This window comes from Rhipicephalus sanguineus, chromosome 7 (assembly GCF_013339695.2).
Source record: "Rhipicephalus sanguineus isolate Rsan-2018 chromosome 7, BIME_Rsan_1.4, whole genome shotgun sequence".
NCBI classification, from domain to species: domain Eukaryota; kingdom Metazoa; phylum Arthropoda; class Arachnida; order Ixodida; family Ixodidae; genus Rhipicephalus; species Rhipicephalus sanguineus.
In genome coordinates this window covers 133,585,505-133,611,261 of record NC_051182.1, presented here as the reverse complement: position 1 = coordinate 133,611,261, position 25,757 = coordinate 133,585,505, and the positions used below count along the sequence as shown (strand labels likewise).

The 25,757-nt window shown below is 48.0% G+C and overlaps 1 protein-coding gene across 2 annotated transcripts in view; it reads right to left on the bottom strand.

Moving 5' to 3' along the window:
- LOC119399977 (voltage-dependent T-type calcium channel subunit alpha-1G) overlaps window positions 1-21,062 on the bottom strand; it is a 78,308-nt gene extending 57,246 nt beyond the window's left edge. The window contains exons 1-10 of one of the 2 annotated variants that reach the window (XM_037666879.2): window positions 20,814-21,062; window positions 19,082-19,354; window positions 10,088-10,373; window positions 9,372-9,464; window positions 8,553-8,761; window positions 7,416-7,606; window positions 4,505-4,726; window positions 3,475-3,783; window positions 1,741-2,156; window positions 584-735 (exon numbers count right to left, since the gene is read on the bottom strand). In XM_037666879.2, the coding sequence (XP_037522807.2) occupies window positions 584-735; window positions 1,741-2,156; window positions 3,475-3,783; window positions 4,505-4,726; window positions 7,416-7,606; window positions 8,553-8,761; window positions 9,372-9,464; window positions 10,088-10,373; window positions 19,082-19,354; window positions 20,814-21,040 (2,378 nt within the window). In that variant the 5' untranslated portion in view covers window positions 21,041-21,062. The remainder of the gene's footprint in view (window positions 1-583; window positions 736-1,740; window positions 2,157-3,474; window positions 3,784-4,504; window positions 4,727-7,415; window positions 7,607-8,552; window positions 8,762-9,371; window positions 9,465-10,087; window positions 10,374-19,081; window positions 19,355-20,813) is intronic. The other variant, XM_037666880.2, reaches the window with a different exon arrangement.
- Between the last annotated feature and the right edge of the window lie 4,695 nt (window positions 21,063-25,757).

Here is a 25,757-nt window from a genome sequence, read left to right as displayed (position 1 = left end):
ACGCCTTGTCATCCTTGGCGCGTTAAATTTAAAAGGGCGTTAGTCGCTGACGTCACGTGACGTGGTGTCACTGTCGGTACTTGCTATCTTGAACAGGTAGCGAAATCGTTTTGATGGAATAGGCGTACTCACAGACACGGACCGAGGATAGAAAAAAACGACGTAACAGGCGCCTCTGTCGTCGTTTCTTCTATCCTTAGTAGATGTCTGTGAGTGCGCCTTCGTCATCAAGATGAACACATACCAACAAGCTGAAATGACTGCTTTTCTAGAGCTGCAGAAAGTTTCGGAAAGGCGGGGGGACAAAGCAATCGATTGAGAATGTCGAAGCAGTTTAATGAGTGTCTCGTGAGATCACACGCCTTGTCCTTCGCTCTCCTTAGCTTTAGCTGAGGAGAATGTCAATATTTGAGATTCACGAGCTCGCGTCATTTGTACATATACCCTTTTAGGGTAATATTCCTTGATTGCCGTTTGCAAGTCAGTCAAGGAAGATTACCACGAAGAATATTTGTCGAATAGAAGTAGTGCAATTGAGTCAGGCAAGCGTGTAGCTAAGATGAGAAAAACGATAGGTACTCACCTAAGGATGACAATGACACCATCGAAGAGGTTGAACCCGCTGCTGATGTAAGAGAGGAATCCCTCAGCTAAAATTTTGAGCAACATTTCCAGGCCAAAGATGCCCGTGAAGATGAGGTTGCTGATTTCCACAGCCAGGGTCAATTCTTGCGGCTGCAGCAATAAAAAAGGGTGCGAGTTTTCACCAACTGTTTACGCCCACAGAGGAGGGCTCTCGTTCAACATATCAAGTGTAACGTGATGTTGTAAAAGAAGGCTGTGCCATTATCGCGGGACAAATTCAACGAACTCAAACTCTAGCGACTCCTCGATTCCACTCATTAAGTTGCTGTAAATAGCATTCTGAAATGGCGCAGTACGTAGATACGTGAGCATGGTCACGTTCCCATATGCTTGAAAACCACGCAGACCCCCCCCCCCCCCACACACACACACACACAAACTGTGTGTGACTGCACAGAAGCTTGAAGTTTAAAACGCACAAAAGCACTAAATAACCACCGACACTTTAAGAGGAGTCTTAACTGCCATAATATAAATGAACTTGCGCAGCTTTAACGCATTTTTCGACGGTGCATAAGAACTCCCCACGAAACACAAAACCTCTATAAAACGTTTCATAGATGTTTTGTGTTTCATGGGTCGTTGCGATGCCAGACAGTGCTAGTCCCAAAGCAAAGCTGTGCAAAGCACACTACTAAAATTTCATTGCTGCAAATGTCTGTTACTAGGAGGCCGCTACTGTTTTGCATATATTTTGCAGCTTGGTCGGCGTTCGCCAGAGTTTTCGCCAATGTTTTCATCCCGACCAGAGGAGATTTCGTAAGACCCTAGACTTCATCTCCGGAGTGCGCATTGGTCACAAAACTCACCCATGAGTCTACTCACTCAAACTCGGATCGAGCCGTGAGTGTGAGTTGGAGTGAGTCCAGGAGAGTAACATTTTGGTGAGTTTGAGTCCGAGCGAGCCCGGTTGAGAAACATTTTAGTGAGTCTAAGTCCGAGTGAGTCCGGTTGAGAAAAAATTTTGGTGAGTCTGAGTTCGAATGAGCCCTAGGCGTGAAATATATTTCTTGAGTAAGTCTAGCTGAGGTCCACGTTTTTTTGCCGAACTAGGGGAGTACGTGGTACCCGCCGTTTTTGGGGCACCTCACCCACCTGGTCATGGTACTCGATTCCCATGCTCAGCGTGTTGACCAGGATGGCCGTGAGGATGCCCCTCTGGAAGTACTGGTGTCCCACCAGGCGCCTCAGCTGGGCCTGGCGCGCTTTCCAGAAGCGGCAGCAGGGACCCCGGTAGCGGACCCGGGTCGCCCCGCTGCCGCAGGAGAGCTCGTCCTCGTACTCGGAGTACCACGAGTCTTCCTCGTCCTCCGTGCCGCTAGAGGACGAGTACGACGCGCGGTCGTCGTCGTGCGGGTGGTGCCGATGGCGATGGTGGTGGTGCCGGGAGCACGACGACGAGGAGGAGACCGAGGAGGACGATGACGGGGACGGAGAGCCGTTGGCGCGCCGGTGCCGCGATGCCCCGTGCGAGTGGAAGGTCAACTGCGGTGCTGAGTAATGCTTCGTACCTGCAGAAACACCGGAAATGAGTGAAGATTGGACAGAGACCCTGATAACGAACACCTCAACAGCAATCATTTACACCAACAGTTAAGTATAGAACGTGCTGTTCAGCATAGGCGTGCGCACTGGGGGGGGAGGAGAGCCAGTGCGCCCCCTCTAGTCACCTAAGAGGGGGGGGGTGCAAGATCTGCCCCATACATTGACCCCCTCTAGTCACCTAAGAGGGGAGGGGCGCAAAATCTGCCTCGTACATTAACTTAGTAGCGGGGGGGGGGGGGCGCTGCGATGAACCTTCGGCCCCCCCGATGGGGAACACTGCGCACGCCTATGCTGGTCAGTGTAGTGTAGTGTAGCTTTGTAGTCTACTAAAGAAGGCAGAAGTTCAGGGGAAGATGAAAACTTGAAGAGATGAAACATTCGCGAACACATGGTGCCGCTGGAGGCGACGTTTCGGCAAGCGGACTTATCTTCTTGTTAATCTCTCTGCCGGTTAGCGCTACTGAATGTCAACAGACACATGCTGGCTCCACGCTATGCATGACGAACGCTTCGTAAATCCTCGAGTTCGAGAATCGCGGTAACTGCGAGCGGTGCGCGTCAGGTGGAAATGGGGGCCATGCGACCGCACCTAGCGCAATGGATCGCCGAATCGCTTCCGGTCTTCGCTCCAAGGTTGCTGGCGTGCTCTCGCAGGCGGTCATTCACACATCTCGGTCATTCACACACCTCGTGAAGTCATGAAGTCCCATTGCAGTCATGAAGACATACCAACAAGCTCAGTCACATACCCTTTTAAATTTATACGGTTTTATCATGTAGTAAGCTTCTTAGTTGCCGAAAAAATCGTCCTGGTCCAGGGATCGAACCCGGTACCAACGCCTTTCCGGTGTGGTCGCTCTACCATAGCGACCGCTCGGGAAAGGTGTTGGTCCCGGGTTCGATCCCCAGACCAGGGCGGATTTTTTGGGCAACTGAGATGCTTTCTTACTGAGAAATTCGTACGGATCTCCTTGTCGCTTCGTGCTGCGAACGGGTGTTTGTCAATTTCTCTTAATAATATCTGGGGTTTAACGTCCCAAAACCACGATATGATTATGAGGGACGCCGTAGTGGAGGGCTCCGGAAATTTTGACCACCTGCGGTTCTTTAACGTGCACCTAAATCTGGGTACACGGGCCTCAAACATCTTCGCCTCCATCGAAAATGCAGCCGCTGCGGCCGGGATTCGATCCCGCGACCTTCGGGTCAGCAGTCGAGCGCCATAACCACTAGACCACCGTGGCGGGGTCCTAAAAACAAAGACAAAGTACGCCCACGTCGCACCTTTACTGAGCGTAGAGTAGAACCGGTGCATAGCAAAGTTGCTGGCGAAGCTGGCGGCCAGCGCGGCGCTCTGGGCGCCGCTGAAGGCGAGCAGCTCGGCGCATGTGAGCGTCGCGCCGCCGCCGCCAGCGGTCGTCGTCGTCGTCGGCAGGTGGTGGGACGACGAAGAACCGCTGGCGACCGACCCGAGCGGTCGCAGCTCGCTGCTGCCTTCGGGCGTCATGGGCGCTTGCAGGGATACGCTCTTCCCGGAGCAAGTCCTCGTGGAGCCCGGATGCTCGATCGTCACCGCAGTTGCGTCAAGCATACCTGCGCGTGTAATCAATCAATCAATCAATCAATCAATCAATCAATCAATCAATCAATCAATCAATCAATCAATCAATCAATCAATCAATCAATCAATCAATCAATCAATCAATCAATCAATCAATCAATCAATCAATCAATCAAAATCTTTATTTTCAACGACAGTTGAAGGTCCGATCACTTTCCCATCGTCGTTTTTATCTCCTGTTACTGGCCATGCACTCGTGTATTTCATGACTGCAAACGGCACATTGTTCACTCTATGAGAGAACAAGATGTCGTTCTTTGTCGCCCCCCGCCCTTATGTAACACCTCCTTCTTTAGGGGCGCGTTTAAGGCAACAAGTCCGAATGAAATTTTTAGAACTTGCCGAGCTGTTTATGATGCCACCGATCTGACGAAAGGGTGATACGCGGGTGCCATACGCTTTGCATTGTAAGACTAATTTCTAAATAATGTACTCTTTGTTTGTTGCCTAACTATGTATGTAAGCTATGTAAATTGCCTATGTTAAGTATGTATGTTATTAGCTGCTTACTCATGTAGGGCCACCTATGCATAAACTGTTGCGTACATTTACATTTTTAAATTGGTATATCTTGATTTCTTGCTTTTTTCGTTGTAAGTGGACCCACCCCTGCAAAAACCCAATTTGGGGTTGACAGTACACCGAAAATAAATGAAATAAATAAATAAAATATAGATCCGGCAGAACGCGCACCAGGTGCATTGTTGTTGGAGGTGCCGGCGTTGACCCTGAGGCAGGAGGGCCTCCTGGGCGACGCGGCCAGGTCGACGTCCGAGACCTCGGGGCTGGCGTGCGGTGGCAGGGCCAGCATGTGGCAGCACTCGGTCGCTGCCGCCTCGTCGCAGGTCTCTTCGAACAGCGCCGGCAGCGCCGCCGCCGATGAGGTCGGCGACGAGGAACAGGACGATCCCGACTCTGCGCAGGAGCCGATTTTTTTATTTATTATTTGGTTCGAATACATAGAAAACACGAAGACACACAGGAAATAGGGAGGGACAACTGCCACCTAAAGGGGCACAACTCCTGCCTGCTCATTTGAGAAAGGGGAAACACAGAAGAAAGGAAGATGGGGGGAAAGAAAGAGGAGGAGGAGGGGGGGAGGTTTGTTGGAGGTTCTAGCAAACGAGCTGCGCTCCACGCGGCAACAATGCGTACAGAAGGGCTTGTATGGGGGCTAGTTGGAACATACTGTAGGGACTACACAGGGCCAAAGACAGGGACTACACGGACGGGGACTACACAGACGACAGGGATGCAAAAAGACGGGCACTACACAGACGAAGCGCTTCGTCTGTGTAATCCCTGTCTTCTTCTTGTTCTCAACTCTGCAGCGCTACCTTTTTTCCTACAACAATGCGTAATCTACGAACTGAAAAGGTGAATCTATCATTAGAGTAATCAGCTTGGCGCAGCACGGACAAGTCCAGCGCTCTGAAGGGCCCCCTAAACAACAACCTCTGAAAATGAAAAGAACGAGCGCGTTATTCTCTCGTGGCGTTTTCCCGTCTTTTTCGGCGCAATTCGTGACGCCAGCAGTCTGTTCGCGTGACGTCATGAGGAGATAAGCTCTCTATTGGTCCATATACGAGGTACATCAGTAGTGAATTATCTCCTACCCTATACAGTGGTCTAGTGGTTATGGTGTTCGACTGCTGACCCGAGGGTCGCGGGATTGAATCCCGGTCGCGGCGGCTGCGTTTTGACGGAGGCGAAAATGTTTGAGGCCCGTGTACTTAGATTTAGGTGCACGTTAAAGAGCACCAGATGATAAAAATTTCCGGAGCCCTCTACAACGGCGTCCCTCATAATCAGATCGTGGTTTTGGAACGTAAAACCCCAACAGTTATTATTATTATTATTATTATTATTATTATTATTATTATTATTATTATTATTATTATTATTATTATTATTATTATTATTATTATTATTATTATATCTTGCACTGCTTTGCGATGCAGTCGCACGACCATTCTGCCTTATCTCGCATGTGTATATGGTGCGCGATCAACTGATTTCACTTTGTTTCATGCGTTTTCGAGAGTGCAAGCGGAGATAGCGTGCAGCTGAAAAGCGCGAAATCCGGATAGGCTCAACGCTTAGGGCTGGCATTGTCCGCACTTATTATGTAGAAATACGTGGCGAGTAGGAGACAGCGCCTGTAGCAGTGGCGTAGGCTGAAATTTTTTTTGGGGGGGAGGGGGGGGGGGGGCATCTCCTTGATCCGACATGGGGTCTGGGCAGATAAGTGTAGACGAGTGTCATTTTGTGCTCTGTGTCCTATGGGGAAAAAATTTCGGGGGGGGGGGGGCACGGGCCTGGTGTGCCACCCCCTGGCTACGCCACTGGCCTGTAGGAAGGGTAAAGAAGGCGAGAAGGAAACCACTCTCTCGTCTTTGAACTCGGTGTGATTTAGGGACCCTTTAAAGCTGCGGCAATTCAGATATGTCCTTGTTGTCAGTTCCGTCTGTTCTTGAGGATACGCCTTTCGGATACGCGACGTACTTCCGGTGGCGTGTATTGGCTGTCGCTGTTTTATAAGCGTTGACGTTTTATAAGCATGTAAAGAAATTCAGGCCGAAGCGCGTGGGGTTGTTGCCTTTGCATATGGGAGCGCATCACTACATTTAAATGGAAGGTAATGTCGCTGTTACATCAGCAAATATCTTACATTAGCCGGCGTAAGTGACCACCATAGCCAATACTTGCCGTCATTTAGCCAGAATAGGAGACCAACAAGCGAAATTTGCGAATGGTAAGTCAACACAAAAGACCGTTAACGGTCATTTAGCAATATAATAATAATAATAATAATAATAATAATAATAATAATAATAATAATAATAATAATAATAATAATAATAATAATAATAATAATAATAATAATGATGATGATGATGATGATGATGATAGCTCCCGTTTGACGTCTCAAAACCACGATATCACTATGAGGGACGCCGTAGTGGAGGGCTCCGGAAATTTCAGCCGCCTGGAGTTCTTTAACGTGCACCTAGATCTAAGTACACGGGCCTCAAGCATTTTCGCCTCCATCGAAAATGCGGCTTCGATCCCGCGACCTTCGGGTAGCAGTCGAGCACCATAACCTGCAATATATAGCCAACACTAGGCAAACGTTAACCGGCACTGTAAATGATTCTGGTAGAATTGCCATTGCAGACTGTGGTCCAGGAGACCACCGTTCGCTGTTTTATGTTCCCAAATCGTGGGGGAAGAGTACGCTGACATATGTGCTCAGATATGCATGTGCTGCAGCAGAATATAATTGCATAAGGAGCGACACTCAATGTCTCTACACTACATGCACAGCGAGGGCACGTGATTTAAGATTCTTGGGACAAAAAGCTTCCTACACAAATAAATAAAAAAAGCGGCCTCGGTCGTGTTGATCATTCACAGGGAAGGCTAGTTTGAGAGACTTGGGAGATATCTCATAAGATATTTTAAGCAATCATTCTGGCGATACAAATGGTTGGTTAAAACATTTCCATATTTGAATTAGAAATAGGTGCTTTTTGGACGTACTACTAGGTCGTCCTAGTAGTACGTCTAAAGACTACTAGGTCGTGCCGCGTGAGTTACTCACCAGACGAGCAGTGACTGTGGCATTCGTCCAGGGGACACCCGTCGTCCGGGTGGTGTCGGGACGAGTGGGAGTGGTGAACGCCCGTGGCGGATACTGGAGAGATGGCCACTTCCGGTCCCGCTAACTGCACTTCCGGGTGGCTACGCGGAAGTGCCCGGCGACGCTTCCGCCGCCTGTACCACCGTAGAAACCTGCGCATGCACACCGCAAACGAGTGAGTGAAACAGTATAGGAGCTGCAGCAACAACCACGACAGCAGCGAATACGTTATGCGCGATAGCGTCAGCGTCCTCGACAGAGTACTTGTCTCAGGGAATAAAATGCTTAGACTATGGGCGCGACCTGATAGGCAGTGGCGTTATGACCGCGTGGGAGGATCGGCCCTGACCATTTCTTCGCGGGGTGTGAGAGAGAAACAGCTTCATTGGAATAAAGGCTGCTTAGTTGCTGTAAAAGAAAAGCGTTCACGTTGCAATGTTCGAGAATATTTTGCTGGGTCTTTCGGCTTTGTGACGTGGATGCACAGGGGCGTCGTTCACGTGGAGGCACCGTTCATGCCCCCGGAGGTGAAGTGTGAAACCTGCGCATCTGTGAACGTAGACAAGTTTAGCCGGTATTGGGGTATTGTCACATTTGTGAGAATACCGCAGCAGATCTGGGCTATTGGTTGGTCTACTTGAGAATCGTTCCAGCATTCCCCGACAACTACGCGCGCGTGTATGCACGCCTATTGAGTCGTATTTCGGTAATTTTGGCACGCCGGCGTAAACGAATGCAACGGAAACGACAGTGACCCCGCTGCCACTCGCACAGTTCCCGAGTCGAACTAACACAGACAGGCGTCATCCCAATCCTGCAGTGTTTCACACTATGACAGCTAGGGGAAAATTGTGGCGCTGCAATCGTTCACCTTTCATACATACGGGAAGGGAGGCTACGGGGATGTAATTCTGACTTTTTCTGCGATAATAGCTTACATTAGGTACGTTGTTTTGCATTCAAGCGTTAGGTATGTTGTCTTGCCTGTACGTTGTCTTGCATTCAAGTGCTAAGACGTTGCCAACGCCACATCTGTGGCCAACATCTCGAATTATACCAATGAATAAATGGAGGCAGTGAGTTACGTAGGGGTCTCACCTCCGTTTGGCCCTCCGGCCTAGATGCGTGAGGTACTTGATGATCTGCGTGTAGCAGCCGGAGTCGGAGACGGACGTCGAGGCCAGCGTCGAGCTCGAGTGGTAGCGGGCGCGCTCCAGGCGCATGCGCTCCATCTCGCGTTTCTTGGTCTCCGAGAACTGGGTCGCGATGACGACCAGGCACAGGTTGATCATGAAGAAGGATCCGATCTGCGCACGCGCCAAGGAAGAAAAGTGAGGTATCAGCCCTGCATGGTGGACGCCTACGTCGGTGGCCCTGTTGTTTACGCATTGGGCTATAACCCTTGATTATACCGCCTGTACTTCAAGCTGCCTCCTTTTCCAGAGGCGTGGTGAACGTCGGGGTCACGTGACAATAGTCACTGTTAACTTAATAGCGTTTGAAAGCGAGACACTTGGTCGTCATCGATTTTAGCCTATCTTTATTCCAGTACAGGGCGAAGGCCTTTCCCAACCGTCCCCAGTTTATCCTATCCTGTGCGAGCAGGTTCACTTTTATGCCTCCGAACTTCCTGATTTCTTCACTCCGTCTTACCCTCTGCCGTCCACGGCTACGTCTCCCATTCCTTGGTATCCATTCCTTAGCACCAACTGACCAAAGGTCATCTGTCCTTCGCATTACGGGGCCTGCCCAGATCCTTTTTCTTAATGTAACCTACGGCATCGGCTACCCGCACTATAAATGCGGACAAGTAACAGTACAGGTACAGCACGAGTCTTCTGTCCTTATCTGTCCGTGTTTATATTGCGCTGTATTTTTTAACTATGTATCAGTCACTGTACTTGGAAGAGCACTCACCACAATGAGCAGCACAAAGTAGATCCAGTCCCAGAAGGAATGTGCGTCCTGTACATAGTACATGATGTCGGACCAGCCTTCCAGGCTGATCACCTGCGGGGAAGACGAGGGAAGGAAATGTTGGAGCGGCGCCATCTTTTTTTTAAAACATGAAATGCTTTTAGCTCCCGTCATCGGTGACACTCGAGTGAACTTGAGACGAATGCCAGCGCCGTTATCCGGGCACTCGCACCACACCGTATACGGGCACTCAAGACGAAACATCCGGGAACTCACACAAGGACATACGGGCACTCAGACGAGATCATGCCGGTGTCGTTGCGAGACCGAAGCGAGACATCCGGGCAATCAGCCCAAAAGTTTTAAACAGTGCGGTCCTTAATTTGCAGTCAACCCTTCGTACAGGACCGCATTCTTTTTTGCTTTACCAAATACGCAGTTGTACTCGTTCGTGCCCTTCCAGCCGATCACTGCGACACTTTATTCTGCGTTGATAGACAATTCAATGTGGTTAGTGGTAGTGAAACTGCAGCGACCAATTTTTAGCTATCTCTTGCCTACAGTTCATATCACGCGCAATATAACAGCAGCGAGCTCGTACGTGGCACCAAAAACACTGATCCTGTACTGTGCAGTTTCTTCTGAGCTTCCCTACGTAAGGTGATTTAACAGTATGTTAGGGAGGGAGAACAGCGATCGAGGTTATATCGGCTCACCAAGAATATGGCGACCCAGGCTAGGCCGATATTGTCGAAGGAGATGGACCCCTGGAAGGGGTTCTTGTCCCCCGCCGTGCAATTGTTGTAGTACTGGTTCCAGTTGACGCAGGACACGTTGGTGGGCGCGTTGGCGCTGTGCGGCTGCGCCGACGCGTTGCAGATCAGACCCGAGGGCAGGACAAGCGGGGGCAGCCCGTTGCAGCGGTGCATCCCGTTGTCCTTCTCCGTGCTGCAGATGAAGTCCTTCTCGGCGTCCAGACCCTGGTAGTACGATGATATTGGACTGCGCAGCAGCCGGTGGGGAAAGGAGGGAGCGAAAAAAGAGTAAACGGAAAGCACCATTAGAAGCACGATAAAAGACTCTCGTCTCGTTGACGAGGGTGTTTCGAGAAACGTTGACTCCCCTTTGATTCCATCCTGTGTCCTCCCTCGTGTACCTGCATCGGCAACTTAATCTCCAACGGCAAAGAAAGCTAGACAGCTTCCGGGGGCTGAACACTCCCTTTAGGTGTAAAAAAAGGAGTGCTGGTGACTCTCTCTTGGCATTTTTCTCGTCCACTTTAGGGGTTCCCGCTTGCGCGTCGTGCTTTTCGAACTTTCATCAAGCTCATTACCCGAGTAAGTTCGTAGAGGGGAGATAGTGAAACGACTAGATCAGGAATCGACGCTCACGTACAAGGAGAAAATATCACAGGATGACCACTGTCACTCCAACTTCTTTCTTGTCATCTTAGATTTTTTTTCTGTATCTTTACTTGTCGTCTTATTGTGAACCAATTTTTCGGTGTGTAGTTTGCTACGCTTTATGCTTACAATGAACTGTCTTTAAGAATGTGGCTTTTGATAGAAAACGAAAGCTCCTGCGGCTGAGGCTGCGTCAACGACACACGCAAAATTAAAAAAAAAAGATAAGCCCTGGAAGATGCAAACTACCAGCGTACCTATAACTCTCGAGGGAGAACGCAGAGGAAAAAAGAGGGAATCTTCATTCACGTACAAAATTGTGTGGATGATGCAAAATGGGAATCGGTTAGTAGCCGTAAGATGGGTTATCCTCCGGACGCAGCAAAGAAGGTAAGTGTTCTGGCCATATCAGTAAGCAGGCGGGCAGTGCCACAGAAATCAGAGGTTACAATTTTAAAATAAGTAACGGAACTGGTTAGTTTGAGCGTGATGCTTGCATGGGCAACGAATAGCGGTACAGAAGCGGTGATGCCAAGTAAATGACAGGACGTGTACAATCTCCAGGTTAGTGCTTCTCCTTGGACACTTTCGGCATACCGAATTGTGTCCACATTACTCAACGGGTTAGACGCATACAGTGACGCACGTGGTGAAGTTTGTTACCACAGAGCACGTGGTTAACCTGTTAGTGATTAGAAACAAAAAAGAAGGACAGTCAACAGTAATTATATAACACCCATCTATCACTCGAAGACGCCATTTGTAAACGCTCGTCATTCCTTTAGTAAACACTTGCTTTGGGACATCTATAGACCTATTCGTCACGTGACATGACGTCATCCATGATGTTGGCGTCGTTCCGCCTTCCAAGCCGACGTCATGATTTCGTTCCAGCTGTGGTATGGTCGCATTGACCTTTATTTTTATTTTATTGCGAAACTTGCCACGTCACCTACCGTCCTACATATTACGTAATGCCACGTGCTCACAGGTCGGCATCCTCGTCACGTGACCCCGGAAGGTGGCGTCACTTTCCTTTCCTATGGGTGAGATCTGTGGGCATCCAACATGGACACCTTAGTGCGTTCGCCTTCCCTTTGCTTCTCGAATTGCATCTCGCAACCGGAGCATCAGCTTTCCCACGGATGACGTCATCATGCCACGTGACTTGCAGGCCACGAAGTTACTTGCAAGGTGTTAATTTCAGAGCGAGACATCACAGCGCACGTGCAGCGCACGTGCAACACAGCTTCAGCCCCGAGAGAAAAAAATAAGGGCAGTCCTTTCGCCACGCTTTCGGAGTTTAGATGACAAAGAGACGGCCGCCATCACATGCAGTGAGTCATGTGCGTACGTTGGCGGCGGTTTGGACCGCCCTGTGCAGCCTGGATAGACACGCAAACAGATCGAGCGAAGCGATTCGGTCACGTACATACATACACACGAGCCGGCAGCCACAAAATGGCATTCACAAAGAACGCTGCTTACTTAAACGCTTTGACCCTCTCCGCGTAATACGGGTTGATACTCCTGCAAAGAGGTGGAATGAGAAGACGCACTGCGAGCAAATACACACACGGAATCAGCGGCATCACACAAACACACACCGCGCACCAGGCGACCACCCCGGGTGCCTAATGCACAAACTGTTCGCTCTAAAAAAAAAAAAAAAGGTCCATTGCGGATGCAGTGCAACTGACACAGACGAAATGCAAAGAAAAGGACGCGACACGGCAGCGTGTTGCGCCCCTTAATTTCTTTGCCTTTCATTCCTGCGTGTCGAATTGAGCTCAACGAGGGCCGCTTTCCTGTGCATGTATCACAGCTGTTGCAGCATTCGCTACTCAGAAATAAGCACAAGATTTCTTTTAAATTTGTGGAAATCCAAACAAAACAGAAGTTCAAGAGAAGATGGCAGCTTGAAGAGACGAAAAATGCTTGAGCAGGGGGCGACGTTTCGGCAAGTGGTCGTGTGACCGCTTTTCGAAACGTTTGCTCTATCGCGACCCTCTGTTCAAGGATTTTCTCTCTCTTTTTTTGACGTATGAGAGACGACACCATGAACGCTTTTAGAAGAATTTTTCTAGAAGGTGTTCTTCGACTGCACCATATGTATAACATGACATGACAAGAACTTTATTGGAGTCCTGAGGAACTCGAATCTGGGGAGCCGGAGGCCCCCAGATCAAGTTGGAAAGCCATATGTATAAGAACTAATTTTCTTTCTTTAAGTTCTGACCCCGTCGGAACGGGGTCACCGTGACGAGAATGAAGGCCAGCACTTCGCGTTCGGTCACAGCTGTACCGCAGCACTCCGGTACGTGGTTTGTACTTCCTACAGCCTTTCAATCTATGCACAGTAAATCTCCAAAGAAATAGAGCGCGCTGGCAATCTCAGGTAGAACGGCAGCCCAGTAAGCGACAAATGAGCACTGCCGTCATAGCATGCACAGATGTATAACATTTTTATTGCATAAGTACACGCAAAAAGCCACGCGCTTAGTCGCTTAGTTCAGCCTTCCATATCAACCGATGTGTTCGGAAGTCGGGTTAGTGTTCATCAGCGGAAATAATATTGATAATCGATGTTACTCTTTAATCGGTGAGGCAGCACACTTTGAAGGGAGCCGATAAGTTTGCTACATGTAAATGTGTGGCAGTTATAATTGAGATTAGCCCATGGGAGTAAAAAAAAAAGAATACGAATTAACAGCAGGAATACATAGGAATAAGTTGAACTCCCCACCGAAGCTGGCGGTGTAACCCTTAAGACACTATTGTACTGCATTACTTTCAAAACTTTCTTCATATGTTATTGTTTTAGTGAGCAGAAGGTTACGTGCCCATTCAAAAGCTGCGGAGCTGAAGATTTTGGTCGTTTCGCCGCCGGCTACTCGGAACATTTGAAATTAATTTACGTCTGCGTATGGAGGCACCGTGACCGAAGGAGGATAACCAGTAAAACAAGTTAGGGTTGCAGCAGACAAGGTAGGGAGGGAAGGGCCAACACACAACACCTGTAGATTTCGTTTTCCTCGCGTCCTTGTCTCTTCACGCCAGACGATTTCTGCTATGAATTCTCACCATTTTTACAGCTCAATGTTCTCACAGTTGATGCAGCGCTGAAAAGACGACGTAGAACCATAAAGTACACTACAAACGCTTTCTGTTTCTACGTCTTCTTGTTTCAGCGCTGCATCAACCAATGCAAATATTTTAACTAGCTCAACTGTCCATTCCATAGCTGTACGTTTTGTCGCTCTAAGTAATAAAAAAGGCGGAAAGAATCGCAACGTTCAGTCTGCCCCTCTCCCGCCATACACATCGGCAGACTCGCCATCCTTAAATCTATGTACATACAATCACATTAGCAGGCGACGTCGTTTATATATTAGCTCGCTCGTTCATTATCCAGCCATACGGTCGCTAACGATGTTCGCCACCGCTGTTTTTGCAAGAGCAACGCGTCTGCTGAGACGAGGTCTGCTCAGTTTGCAACAGGAACTAAAAGCAGAATACATCCACACAAGTTCCACATCAGTGACGAAGGCTCGCGGCAAACCAACCGTTTCCATCACTTCAACGAGCCTTACGTATACACTACAGCGGTTGCTGTCGAGCGAGAAGCAGTTATACGTGATGCTGTGGCAATGCCCACCACACCCGTATCACTATGGCAACCGTAGCGGCGAAAGTAAGGGAGACGTAACAGAAAGAAATCGGAGAGCGCTACGTGGTGGTGGTGGCGCTTGACGTAACGAGCGTGGCCGCCGGCGCCGCGGGAATATGAGCTCCACGAAATTATGACAGCGCCTCCGTTTCCCTGCCTTTTTCTGCCGTCCCTCTATACGTCTCATATAGCAGCACACACGCTCGCTCGTCCCCTCCCCCTCTGCTCCTCTAGGAGCGCACACACACTTCAAGTACTAGCGTTGCCAACCCTCTTTTTGCCACCTGCCGCGAGTGTCTTCTGTTCTCCTATACGCGTTATAACGGCCCGGCTCACAATGATGCGCTGTTGCAAGTATCGAGGCGGCCCTCTTTTCTCAGGCGCCAGCCACTCTTCCGTGCCACAAGCGCGTGATGTGTCGGCTAAACAACCAGCTACTGCTGGTGTTGGTGGCCAGTTTGTTGGCGTTATATACAGAGGAAGGTGTTCGCAGCGCCGCTCTGGTGGCCGTTTCAAGCAGTTGCCTCCTCGTTAGTCTCGGCAGCACGATATTTTTGCGGGTAGGGAAGAAAGGTTGAGAGAATATAGCTAGCGAGGTCTCCAGACTTGTTCTTGTTTCGCCAGTTCTGTGCAGTGCGATGAAAACTACTAACAGATAGCGTTCTTTTTTTGTGTGTGTGTTTGTTCACCCTTATAGCGCACACTAAAAACAAGGACGGAAAAGAACGATGCGGACACAGCGCTTTCCGTCCTTGTTCTTATTGTGCGCTATAAAAGTGAACATGAATTACCAACGTGCCCAAGATTGCACGCTTTCAAGTTGTCTTTGTTTTGCGCGTTGCATTGATCTTAGCATGACCATCCCTCTCCGCTTGTTATGCTCACCTGTGCCTTTTGGCGCGATGTAGAAGACCTGACTAAGGAGAACAAAACACTGTTGCCTCAGTGTTACCTTTTTATTGATTTTTTTCGTACTCTATTTGAGATGCAAGCGAATATCGAGCACATTCTTAAACAAAGGAAGTTCTCGCTGCATTTTAACTTCGGTAATCCTTGCGCGAGCCCTCAAAAAAATGCCCCCACCTCCCCGAAGGGAATCGTGAGGAAATGCGAATGCATTTCTTGCGCCGAGAGTACACGGCGCAGTAATTTTAATGGCGTAAATTAATGACGAGACGAGGATTTGTACCGTAACCATTTATTTACACATTCATCAGCACCTGTTTGTGTTGTCATTGTACCTGACGGCCATAATCTCAGCCTTGTGGTCGCCGTTGGCGTTTCACAGCGGCGTCTCGAGCACACATTTCTTCTTGAGAGGCGCCCAGCCAGCGGACGGGAGAGTGGGGCGCAGGGAGGAGAGAGAGCGAACGGCGAGAGAAGGAGCGGCGAAGCACTGCACCCAATGCCACCTAGAAGAGCGGTGCGGAGCCGGCGCGCGCCCGCGCGAACCGCGGTGAGGAGGCGGAACGCGCGCAGTCACGTGGGGTGTGACGTCGCTGCGCCGTTGCTACAGACGCTCCTCGCCGCTCCTCGCGCCGTTGCTATGGGACGGCGGATTCAGGGTCGCTTATAAAGTGCATTCGCACTTAATACAGGATAGCCACTGAGTTTGGTCGTAAAAGCAATACGTTACAGAACACGAAGCGTCGTCGCTGTTCAGTTGACTGTTATTGCCTTGAAAGCGCTTGAAAAAGCCCAGTCACCCTTTTCTCTCCCAAAGTATTGCTACGACGCTCCTGAGATGAACAGAGTACGGAAGAAGACGACGCCCAGTGATCTCTCGTGCAGACTGGGCTCCATTTTGTATGCCTGCTTTCGAGTGCTGTACATACATTGTAAATATATTGTGCAACACGCTTGCTTTGTGTAACAGCATTTACAAGAAATCCTGCCGCGATTTCATTGACTCAGCATCGTAATCTTAGACAATCTCCGCGGAAATTCGGTTCATCATTGCGCCCAGTGTTACGAGGGTGGGACCATCGTTGCGAGTGCCGTAGCATTCGCTACGCTGCATGGAACTCTCGAGGAACGGAGCAGGCGAAGAGGGAGTTCAGGGGGGAGAGAGGCCATACGGCACCTGGCGACGATGACGGACAGGCAAGTTCTGGAAGAGACACGAGGTTCCTTCTTCCCAGGAAGAGAGGAGCTGAGGAACAAATACGAGCGCGTGAGAGTGGGGCAGCTCTCGACGCCGAGATGAATGCGGATGCTCGCGTCCGTTAAGGGGTATTCAGACGGGGGAGGAATGCTCGGGGGAGACGGGGAGATTGCGTATCACGTGACCGCGACGTCACGGATTAGTGAGTGGGCGTAACCCCCCCGCGCCTCCTCGGAGGAGACGGGGACGTTTTCCCCGAAAGGACAAACGATCCCCCTGCGGTGGGGGATGTGGCGGAATTTCGGGCTCTTGTTTGGCCACATTGTTGCACTTGCTCCTGCAGAGAGCGGCAGTGGGTGTCCAGTCTGCAGCTGGATGGTCCTCTGCAGCTCGTCGTCAGCAGCTCGTCAAACGGGTGGTGCAAGCCACCAGAGTAGTCTAGTAACACTGGTCTCCCCCTCCGTTTGCCTCGTCCGTGTGAGTGGGGGGCATTTGTGGAGACTTCTCCTCGCGAGCTGACGTCACTAGGCTCCGCCTTTACCCCCCGAGCATTTCTCCTCCGCCTGAATACCCCTTTAGGGGGCGCAACGAACGATCTGAGTGAATTAGCGCCGCGCGTGCAAAAGCCCCTCTCCTCATGAAGCGCACAGCGGTTCAGCTTACCGCCGCTGGCGCCAACAAAAGAGAGAGGAAAGCGCTTATCAGATTTATTTCACGCAGGACATTACGCTGTCTTCGTAAACGTCACCGTTTCTCTCGCAATACAATACCGCTGTCAGAGATGAAGTTCACCAACGCGGCAGTTTGGGCAAGTTGGTGATCCATTTTAAAGGGAAATAAAAGCTCACGGAAAACATGGACGAAAAAAGGTACACATATGCATACACACGGACGCTACTTCCAAGAAATTTATTGTTGCAATACCATCGCTACTTATAGCATTACCTGAAAAAAAAATTTGATTTTATGGATGTGACAACGACATTCTGTGTCAGTTCTTAGTGGTTTCCAACTTTTGCGCATTGATGCGGCCACATTTGGTGATGCCGTAAGTAATGACGGTATCGCAACAATAAGTTTGTTGGAAGTAGCGCCTGCGTGTGCGTATATGGGTGCCTTTTTCATGATTTCCATTCTGCTTTTAGTTCTCGTCTGCCAGAGAATTCAGGTTCGAAGGCGATAAATGCCACCTTACGAGACCTGCTTTCCATGCACTGCGTTCGCGTCACCACTGCTACGGTGGTAATCCGGACATGATCTTTCCAGCATTTGCAGCTTTTATTTATTTAATGAGAAGATTCTACAGCGCCAGGATAGTGTTAGAGTTAAAGGGAAAAGAAAACACCCACGTGCCTGGTCATCGCGCAAGTAAACATGCTAATAATTCAAAGAAGTATCACTGTTCAATATATCTCGCCTATAGTTTCGCATTCCCGTTCCCTAACGTTGGGACTACGATTTATTTACTAGTTGCATCGCTCGTCACGCTGTCTTTGGCATCATTTTCATGTTATCTTCAAAGTTTCGGCCTCATGGGCTAATACTTGGAAGCCTCACTGAGATGTGTTTTCCTTTAAGCATACTGGCGAGTAGTACGAAGACTGTGATGAGTCGCCGTAACGGTGCTGCCTTCACAAATAACGTCGAGCTAGTGTGGTTACAGCACCCGCGCTCAAATCTCGGTACGCTAGCGCATTTTCGATTGCCGGTCCACGTCGGAATGCGACCCGTCATTGGCAACCCAATAGTCTCATCCTTGACAGCGAAACGTAACCTGTAGATTACGGGTATGTTTCCACTACTCACCGTATACGTCTAAATAGACAGCTTAGCGGACAGCGGCCATCTTAAGTCCCATTTCAACTCTCACGTAGCCGGCAAAATAGACATATTCGAGAAAGCTTAATCGAAGGCGAATACGATGCTGTCCAGACAAGATGGCCGTCGGACAGAAGGCTGAGAACTCTTCGAATAGGTCGCCAGCTCAAAGGAGGACGTTACCAGGGTGTGTTACGCGATCCATTCGATATACGTTGAAGTTTTTACAGGTTTGAGCACGAAAGAAGCTAAAAGCACCGCGATTTTACTGGGTATTTTTGACCTTCTCCTGTCGACGCGAGGTGGCGTCACGTCGCCCAGTCGTCATGCAGACGCGTTCCGCTACTCGAGCGACTCGGGCTCGGTGCTGTCTTCTATGATGTCAATGTAGACTGTTCACGATGCAGTCCAGAATTGGAACGCAGCATATATCACGGATGGGTTTCGGTGCCGCCATATTGGGCTGAAGCCTTGCAATTTTGTATATCTAAGAACTTAACAAACAGTGCTGCGGTGGACGCGTACGCATGAAAACGGTTGGGTTGGTGCATCCACGTGTCATGATCTCATAACGCACGAAAACACGAAATTAAGAAAATATACTAACATGCGAAAATAGGAAAACACTCGTTTAGCAGCCCATGGTTACGACGCGCATGTGTCTTACGTAATACCGTCCATATATAGCCCAGTGTGAGGCTAGCGAGTCTCATACCTTGGTATCGAGATGTTGTCGTCGGGCAGCACGAGATAGCAGCGCTGTCGCAGCAGGCCAGCCCACAGCTGGACGCCGACGATGCCGAAGATGAAGAAGACGAAGAAGCAGAGCAGCAGCACATTGCCCAACATGGGCAGCGTGTCTAGAAGCAGCATCACCAGGATGCGCATGCTCGGTATGCGGTTGATGGCCCGCAGGGGACGCAGCACGCGGATGGTACGGATCGCCGACAGGTTGATGTTGCCCACGTCCAGAACGTACTCCAGGGCACTGGGTTTGCAAGCAGCGCGTTATCTATCTATCTATCTATCTATCTATCTATCTATCTATCTATCTATCTATCTATCTATCTATCTATCTATCTATCTATCTATCTATCTATCTATCTATCTATCTATCTATCTATCTATCTATCTATCTATCTATCTATCTATTCTATCTATCTATCTATCTATCTATCTATCTATCTATCTATCTATCTATCTATCTATCTATCTATCTATCTATCTATCTATCTATCTATCTATCTATCTATCTATCTATATTTTCTATCTATCTATCTATCTATCTATCTATCTATCTATCTATCTATCTATCTATCTATCTATCTATCTATCTATCTATCTATCTATCTATCTATCTATCTATCTATCTATCTATCTATCTATCTATCTATCTATGTATGTATGTATGTATGTATGTATGTATGTATGTATGTATGTATGTATGTATGTATGTATGTATGTATGTATGTATGTATGTATGTATGTATGTATGTATGTATGTAACCGCGTTGGTCGCTACGTTTCGGGTAGTCATGCTTTGAAGGAAAGGAAACTTGACACTTTGTTGACTCTATGACGAGCAGACTGCCGTCGAATATATTCAACAATTATCTTCATTCAACAATAAATTCAACAATTATTAGCGTACTGGATGTGTTCGTGCTTTCGGCATTTTTTCCTGCTCATTGTCGACAATATTTATATATGACTCTTTGACTTCCGCACTAATCCTATGTCTACTTTGGAATTCGCGCATTGTTGTATGCAAGGAAACGCAGTTATTTTTCTCCTGTAAAGGGTGCACCGCCACATACATAGCCTTGTAGTGGCGAAGCAGCTACAAAAAGTTGTAGGGGCCTGAAAATGATTTTTTGCTTCGCGCAACATAGATAAAACATCCCGATAAATAAATAAATAAATAAATAAATAAATAAATAAATAAATAAATAAATAAATAAATAAATAAATAAATAAATAAATAAAACTCTATGCTGACGGAATGGTGGACTGCTGATTGTTTACGTATTGTTGGTTGATTGTTTTGTGGTCAAGCTAACTACTGCTTGGGTGACTGTATATTTCGCGCATTTTGTATTTCGTTCATGTATGGCTAATTAAGCACTGCTGCTGTTACACCCAGCGCGAGCAGGACCACGTCAGCAGAGCCACTTCATTTTGTTCTGACCACGGGCATGCCTTGGATTGTCCGAAAAATGAATAAATAAAAAAATAGCGAATTGAATGGCTGATAAGTGGTTGATTATTAGATAGATAGATAGATAGATAGATAGATAGATAGATAGATAGATAGATAGATAGATAGATAGATAGATAGATAGATAGATAGATAGATAGATAGATAGATAGATAGATAGATAGATAGATAGATAGATAGATAGATAGATAGATAGATAGATAGATAGATTATGGACTGCTTTTCTCACCCCGCGATGACGATGAAGAAGTCGAGGCGGTTCCATGCCTCGGCCAGGTAGGCGCTGCGTCCCAGCAGTCCCATGGCGAGCACCTTGATGGTCATCTCGATGGCGAAGAAGGCGAATATGAGGTCGTCGAATACCTGTAGCAGGCGGCACCGGGCCGAGACGCAGCCGTCGTCCGCGCATGGCTGGTACATGCCGAGCGTGACGCAGTTCAGCAGGATCACCAGCATGCTCACCCGCTCGAACCACGTGATCGGACGAGGGCGGTTAAGGAAGTGACGTGGGCACGCGTGGATACACATGGACACACAAGCACACGCGGCAACAGTGCAGCAATGGCTGCAAGAGATTCTAAGAGCTATATGCTTGCGTTGTCTCTCCTTCCAAGGTATATATATATATATATATATATATATATATATATATATATATATATATATATATATATATATATATTAAGACGGAGGAAAGGCAGGGTGGTCAACCAGAATTATTACATCCGGTTTGCTACCCTACACTAGGATGAAGGGGAAAGGGAAAGACAGATGGAAAGAAGAATGGGGATAAGAGCCGGCCCGCGAAAACAAACAAACAAACAAAAAAAGGAAGGTGCGGAGCGGCAGTACCATAGCATATCCAATAGGCCACTGTCACGCAAAAAGTTCAATAAGGCCTTAATAGATTTCCGGTGGCACGACAGTTAGGGTCGATATTCTAGTATTGAAGATTCCGACAAGGGCCTGCGTCCTTCCAAGTACTTTCACATAGATGGGCTGCGTAACCTAGAACTGCGCGAACAGAAGACTTGGCGTGAATTCCAGATTTTTTGCGTGTCAATGCCACGACATCATTACGAGGCACACCGGTTTGGGGTACTTTGGTTTGATCTTGGTCACGTGGGGTTGCTTAACGTACGCCTAAATCTAAGTGCACGGTAGTCTTTTTCTTTTTTTTTTTTGCATTTTGCACCCATCGCAATGCAGCCGAAGTGGCCGGGAATCGAACCCGCACCTTCTAACTCAGTAGAGCCTTAACTTGCTAAGCAACCATGGTGGTCCACTGAACGGAGTAGTGACCCTCAACTGGACTAACTTACGCTTACACACACACGTGGCGGCACGAAACGCACGACAGCAACTCATTGTTTCGCGAACCAGCTGCTATAGCGATATGATTTTCCAAAGGCTTCATTGTGAGCGTCTAGAAAAATAAAGCCTACAAATGTAAGGCTCTTCAGTTGTGAGGGAGCCGATAAATGGACATATTAAGCTAACATAGAGATCTAAACCTTTCGATGACAGTGTTTTGCTGTGGCTCTTCCACCGTGCTTTTTGTAACGGATTATCATGTCGATAAATACAATCCGTTAACAAAATCAACTACCGCATTCACTCACCACTGCCAGCACGAGCAAATGTTGGTTAACACTGACTTCTAATGTTGGCTAACTGTAGGCTAGCGCTGGTTTGTTTTGGCTAAATGATTGCTGTTCCTATCTAGTGCTTGCGAATTTTCGCTTATATCGGCCAGCCCCAATCCAGTGATTGTCTGCCTATGTTCTTGAAACATATTTCTGATAACGGAGCTGAATTACAAAATGAAGACTTAGCGAACATATTTCTTAATTATTAAGGCGAAAAAAGCTTATATGCCTCATCAAACTGACACGAGAGATGCAAAAAAATGATCATCACGTGATGACATCACCACATGACGTCATCACGAAGTTACAAGTCGCCAAAATTTGTGACGTCATCATGACGTCGCTATGACGTCACATAACGTGACGTCACATGATGACGTCATCACATTACATTGTCGCTTCGTCAAAGGTGAGCCGATCACGAAGGCAGTGCAAGTCCACAGAAGGTGCAGAAAGCTTGCAATGCCTCCTTTCCTGGAGGCAATGCAAAACCACGTTAGGTGCAGAAAGCTTTCGGAGGAGTGCGGGAGAGCATCAGTACATCGATTGAGAAAAACAAGAAGATGGCTTTCGCTTTCGTATCGTGTTAGGCGAATGCATAGGGGACCCTTGCGAGTTTTATTAAAATGTTACGTGCATTTTATAGTGCAACGCATTACAGAGCGAGCGTCGCCCCAGCCGCGCCTTCTTTTTGGCGTCTCGAAAGGTTGTCCGGCAGCACTTGTACGGCGGCGGCGGCGGCTGCGGTGGCTGATTTCGCAACAAAACGCAAGAGGTGCGGAGAACATTAACACTGTCTCTCCATGGCAACGGGCCGTTTCGAGTGTCGCAATCGGGAACGCTCAAACCAGACGACCATGGAAACAAAAGAATGTAAAACAACGCAGCAGGATATCGACCGTTTCTGACACTTTTGTTGTTGTACCTCTTAGCAACGATATCGTTTAAATAATGACCGCTTTGTTACATTGTACAGTGAGGCTAGGCAATGTTTGCAAGGACACATGAATAAGGTGCACGCTGCCAAACAAGTGAAACTTAATTGCTCTGTTGATTCCAAGCCGTCGCAGAAATATTGAGGCCTCCGTTGATTGGCCCTTAACTTATGTCGTGGCTACAGTCTTTGCTCTCTGACCGTTTTGAGTATGTAACAGCTGATCAAACTAACTTCCCTTAATCTTCATTGGGCATCCAAGAACTAAACCAAGGTTCGGGTCTAGGGCCTTTACTGTTCCTCGCTAAACCTAATGACTTGCGCAGTAAAACTGTTCGTGATATTTTGTCCACTCACTTAATTCACCTACCCTGAGAAAATATGTCGTTTCGCTGAAGATTCTATTATTAATTGCAAAATAACCAATGTCTATCATTCATCTGTTCTTAAATCTGACATTAACAAAATTTTGGAATGGTCTGACTTTCTGAACGTGGAACTGATTAAAAAGTGTAAACATATGCGTCCTTCCCGACGCAGAGCCGGAACAGCCACATATGAACCTAACGACACTTCACCCGAATACGTCTCTACGTACGAGTACCCCTGTGTGCATACAACTTCTAACATTTCTTAGAAACAGAACCTCGACACTATTGCTAGCGACGCTGACCGCACGCTAGGCTACCTGCGTCCATATATCTGCCTTTCTCCTAGTCAGGCAATATCGCTTCCTTATAAGGCGCTCTGTGTTCTAAATTAAACATACAGCATCTGTCTGGGACCTTGGAATTGATTCACTAGCATCAAAACTTTAATCTGTCCAAAACCGAACCTCACGTTTCAGAATTTGAAACGTCATGTTCAATTGGGAAACGAGCACTTCCTCCGTCCGGCAGTAGCAACCCCGTTGATACACTGGTTACGGTGCTCGGTTGCTCACCCGAAGGTCACGGATTCGAACCAGGCCGCGGTGGTCGCATTTCGATGGAGGCAAAATGATAGAGTCCCGTGCACTTAGTTTTAGGTACACGTTAAGGAACCCCAGGTGGACGAAATTTCCGGAGCCCTCCACTGCGGCGTGCTTCGTATTTATATCGTGGTTTTGGCACGTAAAGCTCGAGATAATATTGTTATATTATTCGTCCGGCAGTGGACGTAGAGTAGGCCGTCGATGATGATGGTGACGATGAGAGTTCGTGGTCTGGCGCTTCTGTCAATTGTGGCAATCTTTTCAGCGCAGGGTGCATATAACGATTAAGCCACCACGGCGTGTGACAGGTCGGCCCGGCAGCATAAGCATCAGCTCTTCTCAGAAGCCAACATTTTGCGGAGTCGAACGCAGTCCTGGACGTTTCGGCTAGGGGCGTTTGACTCACGGCATTGTCGAGCAGCGTGGCCAACCAATCACGGTAGCGCTGGATGCAGGACACGACGAAAGAAGTAATGCTGCGAGGTGGCCGGTAAAGGGAAGGAGGGAAGAGGGGAGAGGACAAAGGGGAGTGGTAGGCTGAAATGAAATGCTCTGTGATAGCTACAGGCAAGGGGGTACCGACAAGCCTTTACATAAGCGCTATACTGATATCGAAATTTTACGTTTTGTATAGTTTAGTTTCTTATCACGCTTTGCATGACGTTTCAATTTTTTCAAATGTATGCACCTATCTAAAAGATCTTTTTACACGGATATATATAACACCATCTGTCATAGGAACGCCTTCCACAACTCACGTTGAGTCAAGGGTTCCCAATGGTGTAAATACGATGCACTGTATTCTATTTTGTTATGAATAATAAACCGATGAATTGTTCGAAAAACAAAAGGTGCATTGAAACGCGACATGAAATCAATTAGGGTCTCAACGAAAACTCAATAGACTTACTAGGAACGGTTGCTAATGGGATGGCTTGGTTTTTTTTTTTGTATCGCCCCGAAGAAGCCCACGGGTGTCGGTAACTCCGAGTAATTATCCGCCCAGTCTGCGTGCTGAGCAAGTTCTGAAAGCTTACCAGACTGAGCCAGACTCAGTGTAACGTCCTTTTGGATTGTAATGGGACCTTCGTTAATTGACAGCCAATAGTACCGAGGGGAAAGAAGCTATATATGGTGGTTAGGTCACAGAGAGCGAGTAATGCGTTTCCTTCGAGGTGACACTGGCCATTTGTCATTACATTTTGCTTATATTTCCGACTCATATTTCCGCCATCCCACATTGTGTCACTTGTAGATCGTGCTTAACTTGTGGTTATATGACGACAATTTATTCTTAACTACACGAGGATAATCGACCCGCGATTGATTAATTTCCGATAAAAGTCGTTGTACAAACTTCTACTTGCATCCGTTGACTGTTGGTTGTTTTCGATGTCTCTTGAGGTTTCAACGGAATATTAGCGCTAATTTTTTTTTCAGAAATACGCGTGTGTGGACAGGAGGAGGTACGTCCTTCCATATGAAGACAGATGAATAAGGAGCAGAACGAGAGAGAGAGAGAGGAAGAAGGGAGGGAAGGGGGGAGGGGCTTCTGTCGTTCTCTCTGCATCCACCGTATCCACCTGCAAAACACAAAAGACAAGAATAGTTGCGGTG